Source organism: Myotis davidii, unplaced genomic scaffold (assembly GCF_000327345.1).
Source record: "Myotis davidii unplaced genomic scaffold, ASM32734v1 scaffold544, whole genome shotgun sequence".
Lineage (NCBI taxonomy): Eukaryota > Metazoa > Chordata > Mammalia > Chiroptera > Vespertilionidae > Myotis > Myotis davidii.
The window spans coordinates 1,070,662-1,078,143 of record NW_006297018.1 but is presented as its reverse complement, the minus strand read 5'-3'; the positions used below and the strand labels follow the sequence as shown (position 1 = coordinate 1,078,143).

Genomic DNA, 7,482 nt, shown 5'->3' with positions numbered 1-7,482 from the left:
CTATCTCCACTGGGATATGCCATCAACATGATAGGATGAACTTGATCAGCAATGATACTTAGATATTCTGTGCTATTCAGATGTTTATAATGATCTGGCCCTCTAACAACTTCAGCGTAAAATTATAGCTAATTTGCCTACAAACATCAGGTGGTCATAATAATCTGGCCACTCAGTGTGTGTGTGTATATATATATATATATCCTGCACCCTTTCACAATCCGGGACACCTTGGGTGATGTCGGAAAGCCAGTTTTGGCCCAATCCCCACAGGCCAGGCCAAGGGACCCCACCGTGCACCGGGCCTCTAGTATGCATATAAGAGCTTTGGTTAATCTCTTCCCGCCCTCCCCACTCTTCCCTTCCCTCTGAGATTCATCAGTCTGTTCCATGTTTCCATGCCTGTAGCTTCTGCTCCTGCATTGAGCATCTGCCCCCTGATGGTCAGTGAGTGTCATAGCTACTGGCTGGCCGGCCAGTTGGCCAGTCACTTAGGCTTTTATATATATAGATATGATCGGGGACTAGTGTCAAATGGTCATTTTGCTTCCAAATAAAAATATGATAATTTTAATTACTACTCATCATGGAGATAACTACTTCTCCTAACTACTGAAGAGGGTGGAATTAGAATAAATATAGCAGGAAGTGCTTTGAAATGTCAAGAAGACAATTATAATTGGAATAGCTAGTTGAATACCTAACACGTGATAGCCATTCTGCCAATACTTTATACAGGTTTTCTCATTAAATTCTGTCAACTGACCATAATCCTCACTCTATAACAAGGGAACTTAAAATCTTGCCTAAAGTCATAAAACAGGACCAGAATTTGCAGCCAGACCTGCCTAATGGATTTCAAACTCCATTATGACATCTCCCAGTATAATGAGTTATCGTCATTTCCAGTAGACTCAAGGCTAAGGTGTAGCAAACCATTCTCATTTCTGAGTCTCTCGTAAAACCCAACCCTTAATCCCCTTCTGAGAGCCTCTCATAATAATCCCAAGAAGACAAACAAACGGACCCAATGAGCTGTGAGCCAGCATCCTCCTCCTCATGAACGCGCCGTGTGAGGCCACAGTTCTCCAGTGACAGTTTTTCCAGCAGCTTGAAGTCCACGTCATTCCCGATGCCGATGGTGAAGATGCAGATTTGGCCTCGGGCGGCCTCCTTAGTGTTATTGAGAATCTTGAGGGTGTGGGTCTCTCCGACAGTGGGTTTCCCATCGGTCAGGAAGATGATGAGGGACACGCTGCGGTCTCCAATGTCATTGTTGGCCACGTAGTCATTGAGCAGCCTGATGCCCCTCTGTAGGGCCCCGTTGATGTCTGTGCCTGTGGGACCAAAACGGGACAGCTCAGGCTGTGTTTGGCTCCTTAACCTGGCTGCACACTCATGGCTGTGGTTCACTCACAACTGTTCAAGAATTAGCAGGAGTGACATGTGGGGAGGGGAGGGAGGAGCCCCCCAGGCACATGGGGTGATTCTAAGTTACAAGGCCTGTCTAGAATCTTGGCAACATTTTAACTCATTTTATCCTAATAACAACTGCATTCTTATCCCCATTTAACAAACGAGGACATGGAGGCCTAGAGAGACTAAATGATATGTGGATGATGGAGCTGGATTCAAATCCAGCATCCTGACTTCAGAATCTATGCTCTCAATCCTGATGTTTCATACCTTCGAGAGGAGCAGATTTATTTCCTGTCCACCTGCAGAGGTTGGGGCAATGAAGTTCCAAAAAAATAAAAATAAAAATAAAGGAATCCATAAGGTTTCTAAGGTTCGAAACCCAAAAGAATGTAATACACACCAACCATTTGCTAAAGCTTTATCCCTACCTCCACAGAACATTTTAATTGTAATATGAATGCAGCATACATATGTCAGGGGCTATGCTAGAAGCTGGGGGATACACGAAGATGAAGAAGAGTTTCTCTCATCAAGGACTGTACAGCCTTGTCAACTTCCTGCCGTAGATCAATGCTATAATATTGCATTAAATCTAATCTAGTATTTCTCCCATCAACTGGTAAAAGAGTTCCTAAATATCACTGTGGTGGAGACTGGTAGGAAACCCCATTGTAAGTCAAAGGTCAGTCCAAGCAAGATAAATTTCCAAATGAAATTCATGTGGGAAATCAGAACTTTTTCTTGGAGAGGAAATGATGAATCTAGAAACTCTCAATGGAAAAAGACTGAACTGGATGTGTCATGGGTGTCCAGATGACCACCAAAGCAGAATAACTGAGACAAGAAGTAATGGTGTCTCTGTGAATGGCCTCTAAGAAAGTGGGGAGGGCCCTGGCCAGTGTGGCTCAGTGGGTTGGAGTGTCATCCTGTGCATGGAAAGGTTGTGGGTCTGATTCCTGGTCAGGGCACAAACCTGGGTTGAGGGATCACTCCTATGTGGGGTGTGAACAGGAGACAACCAATTTATGTTTCTCACATCCATGTCTCTTGCTCTCTCTCCCTTCTCCTCTCTCTAAAATTAATAAACAGATACTCAGGTGGGGCTTTAAAAAAAGAAGAAAGAAAGGGAAAAAAGGAGGGAGTGGTCAGGATCAGTTCCAACAAACACTCCAATACTGAGCACCTGTCATGTGTCCATTGTACTAGTGATGAACTTGACAGCACGAGTAAGACCCAGGCCTGAGTTGAAGGAACCTACATCTAGCACAGCTGGGTAACATTGGCATACTGTTCTGATAATCTAGTTTTCTTAGAATTATGTATGACCTTTCCCTCCTTTGCACACTAACCTGGCACCAAAGTGTGCAGAGACTCAGAGCCCATCACACTTTCTATCCATGGCATCTCCCAGGCCCCTGGGATTCCTGCTCTGCTCATGTTTCAGCCCCGCCGAAGGGACTAAAGGTGCAGTGGCCCAGTCCCACCTGCTGCTTCCTAGGGTGCTAGGATTCAAGCACACAAACACTGCCTCATCTAGTTGGCTTTACTCCCACACCCTAAAACAATTTACAAATCCGGCTTCATTGCTCGGGATCCGTGAGATAAACCAGGAAAGGTTCCAAACCCTATCAGGTATTTCCCCCCATAACTTACTTGACCATCTTAGTCCAGGGCCTGGAAGAGGAGAATTTACAGAATCGCTGTTCAGAGAAACCTAAGCTTCTGGGAAAGTGCTCAGCTGTTATCTCCTTTCCTGTGATAGCTTCAGCATTCAAATCCTCGTCTCTTGGCAGAAAATTTAGCTACTCACTTATTATCACGTCAAGCTAATGTGAAAAGAAGGACTCATATTTACCTCCGGTGGGCGACATGTGGTGAATGTAGACTTTGCCGTCTCTGATATTGTTGGGAGTCACTGATACCAAATGGTCCTTCCACACTTTGATCCGGTTGGAAAACCCAATGATATTGAAGTGATCCTGGGGTCGGAGGTCATGGAGGATTGTGAAGAGGGCATCCTTGGTCTAGAGGCAAACACAAAGCCAAAATCAGTCACATCAACTGCTTTAGTCCACGTGTCCCCTGACTTAGAAACTGCACGCCACGGACAAAGTCAGGGTTAAAATTAAGTGCCAACTATGAAAAGGGCACTTGGATAAATGTCCAAGTAATGATTATTTGCTTTATATCTATTTCCCTTACTACATTGTAAGCGCTTTTTAGGCACGTTCCACCCATCTTTGTAAACTCACGACATATTGGAGGTACTAGAAAGATTTAGTGAATGAATGCATAAATGAATGGGCAGATATTTCATTAATTAGAAGATTAAAAGTACAAATAATAAATGCTCTAGGGATTCTAAAAAGTGAAAAAACTGAACCTGAGTGACATTAGAAAACTTCACTGAGAAGCAGGAGCATGAGGCTTAAAGGAATTGGGTAACGTGAAAGCTAGGGAGGGCAGCCTGCAGGGAGCAGAGAAGATAAAGGAGACGGTGCGAGCAAAGCAAAGAGGTGACACAGGTGAGTCTGGACGTGCTGAGTGGATGAGAGGTATGGGAAGGAGACATGACTTGTGGAAAGAAAAGAAAGGCCATATGAAACTGAAAACAGAAAATCCTAGAAGCCGGGATAAGAGTTTCTACAATAACCAACCCTGTGCTGAAAGAAAGCACTGCGTTCTCTAAACAGCACTGTTGTTAGTCATTTACAGAGATTCATTATACGAAGCAAGGAGGCCTCATTACATAATTGCCTTAACACTGGCATCTGGCACCTGTTACAGGGATTAAGGGCACAGACTTCAGAGCAGGCAGTCAGGGTTTGACCCTAGATAAGCGGTTCTCAACCTGTGGGTCGCGACCCCTTTGGGGGTCGAACGACCCTTTCACAGGGGTTGCCTTAGACCATCAGAAAACATATATATAATTACATATTGTTTTTGTGATTAATCACTATGCTTTAGTTATGTTCAATTTGTAACAATGAAAATACATCCTGCATATCAGATATTTACATTACGATTCATAACAGTAGCAAAATTACAGTTATGAAGTAGCAACAAAAATAATTTTATGGTTGGGTGTCACCACAACATGAGGAACTGTATTAAAGGGTCGCGGCATTACGAAGGTTGAGAACCACTGCCCTAGATCATCATGTATCTCTGTGTGGCCCTCGGGCTCTGGGTAGTAAGTCCTATCACTATCCTTTTGCACTGTGCCTAAGTTATCCCATCTGTAAAAGCAAGGCAGTAATAGTGCTACCTCATCAGGTTGTCACGAGGATTCAATCAGTTACTAACCAGAAAGTATTCACAACAGGGCCAGGCACACAGTCAGTTATACACGTGTTTGCTCTTACTGTGGGTGGGAAGTAGCAGAATCAACGAGAAACAGTAACATCTGAGGTAGTGACTGCAGAAAGAGGTGGGCTAAGGAACTATATGTTTACCTTGAAAGTATTTTATAGTCTTTTCCCAGATTCTGTTAGCCTTTGCTTCATAACCGGCTCAGTCAGTGCTGCCCTCTCACGCTGCGCCATCCACCCCTCTGTGAAACAGTCATAACTTCTTTTCCCTTCTGAATGTTCCCTCTTCCTCTCTCTATTCTCTTCAATCCTGTATCCAACTGCTCACTCTAACATCCCATCACCCAACCCTCGGATGTCATAGGAACCTCAAAACCCACTCTAGAAAACTAACCTGGGTGTGCTTATTTTTAAATCTGTGTATTACATTCTTTTAGTAAACTTACAGAGTTTGTAGCCTGAGCAAACAGATGTTTGCTTAACATTCTCCTTGTGGGTCCTAACCGAGCGAATGAAGTTGTGCCTCAATTTCCCCCATGTCTTCACTTTCAGGTGGAGAAAGCAGTGGAGTGTAACGAGATCACGAGCAGCATAATAATGACACTGGCAACTAACTTTTCCTGGGAGCCTCTTACTCCCCAAGTATGATGCCAAGTGCCAGATCTTTCCATGTGATGCTCTGATGGACCCATTTAATCCCCACCACCCATCCAGTGTAGACTGAGTATTAATATTCCCATTTTGCCGGTGAAGCAGCTGAGGAATGAAAGAGTTAACTCAGCATCATGCCCCATGGGAGCCTGGATGAAGATCCAGGAAGTCAGACTCCAGGGCCAACTCTGACACCAGCAGCAGCGGCATCTAAAGCCCCAAGATGCTGGCACTGAGCGTGTTCTGAGTTACAACCCTTATAATGTGCAGCTCGTTTTGGGATTCCTTCCAAGTTCCTGCATGTTGACGGGCTCTTATTTCTTTGTTTCTTTCACTTGGTTTCTGGCAGCAATAAATGGATTCATTTCCTATAACATCCTTACAGAAAGCATCCACCCAGGGATGAGAACAAAGAACCCATTTTATTAAATTCATCCTCGCATCCTACAGAGGGTTTGTCCCGCCTTCCCAACTGCCCCCAGTTCTTCCATGAGAAAGCATGGCAGTGGTGGGGCTTATTTTCATTCAGAGTCTAGGAATCCCCAGCTAGTCTCTGTTCTCTCCTCTGGTGCTGGGCCCTAAACCATCACCCTGGGTTGTTCAGAGGACAGACTCACTGGCAGCTGAATTTCCTGTCCTCTCCCAACCCTGACTCCCACCTTCAGGAAATGTGTCTAAGGATCTTATGAAAATAAGCAGATTCCACACCCAGCGTTTGTTGGCCCTGTCTGGATGCCGTTTAAAGTATCTGTGCAGCTCTCTCCTCTGGCTTCCCTGGCTCCACCCTGGATGCCTCCTTCTCAGACCAGCCTGGGACGCCATGCTCTCGGCCCCCTCACACTGCGTACTTCCCTGCGGCCAATGACGGCATGACTGACTCCCACACTCACCTTCAGAGCTCACCACTCTCATGAGGTCCAGACTAAAGCGCCAGCCTTTGGTCCTGCATGCCCCACAGGCACTCAGGTGGAACATGTTGAAGACTGGAAGCTCGCCTTTCTCCCCAAACCTTTCCTCCTCTGCTGCCGCTCCCAGCCAGGGTCCAGGTCAGAAACCAGACATCATGTTGCAGCTTCCTCCTGCCCGCTCCTGCGCCTCATGCCCTTGGGCCCATCTCTTTCTGTAAACCCCTCTCTTCCTAAACATCCCTGTTAAGGAAGGGCTCAGGCCACTTCTGCCCTAGATTGACAACAGATTATTTTTTTCTTTTGCACTTTCTCTTAATACAAAAAAATAAAATTCATTTAAAAAAAAAAGATCAGAAGAAAAACATGACTCAAAATTCCCCTCACCTGGACAGCTGTTGTACTACCTATCCCTTCAGAAACCTTCTTGTGTGTGTAATTAAAGTAAAATGGGTTCCTACCAAATGCTATAACATTTTTATTTACTATATCACATGCAGTTTTAATGCCCATAGGTAAAGGTCTGCATATCATTTTAATGGTGACACTATATTCTACCATATGCATATACCACAATTAAATATTTTGAATATATTTTTTTAAATTTTGTTCATCCTCACCCAAGGATATTTTTTCCATTGGTTTTTTGAGAAAGTGGAGGAAGGGAGACAGGAAGAGGAAGAGAGAGAGAAAAAAAGAGAGAGAGAGGGAGAGAAACATTGATGTGAGAGAGAGGTACATCAATTGGTTGCCTCCTGCATATGCCAAGGACCGAACCTGCAACCCAGGTATGTGCCCTTGACTGGGAATTGAACCCGTGGCCCTTTGGTGTGCAGGACAGCACTCTAACCACTTAGCAACACCAGCCAGGGCAATATTTTGCATACTTAAACAGTACTTCTATGAAACTCAGTATTTACACATCTTTGTGCTCATTGTTATTTTCTTAAGATAAACTCCCTACACAGAAATGGTGTGACAAAGGGCTGTACTTTTAAAGGGCTTAGCCTGTCCTCACATTACTGCTAGAGTTATATTTTCAGTCCTTCTCAGCATTTAGTTCTGGGCTTACACAGCGTTTCCTAAGAAAGCCTTTCTTGTCTCCTCACCACCACCGCACTATTCTCTCAAACATGGCACCCTGTTCTTTTCCTTCACAACATTTATAGAGAGAATGTAATTACATATCTGTGCAT

General features: G+C 44.5%; 1 protein-coding gene across 1 annotated transcript in view; it reads right to left on the bottom strand.

Moving 5' to 3' along the window:
- Positions 1-7,482, bottom strand: part of ITIH5 (inter-alpha-trypsin inhibitor heavy chain family member 5) — a gene marked incomplete at its 5' end in the record, with an annotated part of 79,809 nt that overhangs the window by 13,272 nt on the left and 59,055 nt on the right. The window contains 2 exons of the mRNA XM_006772634.2: positions 1,028-1,337; positions 3,275-3,443. Coding sequence (XP_006772697.1) covers positions 1,028-1,337; positions 3,275-3,443 — 479 coding nt within the window. The remainder of the gene's footprint in view (positions 1-1,027; positions 1,338-3,274; positions 3,444-7,482) is intronic.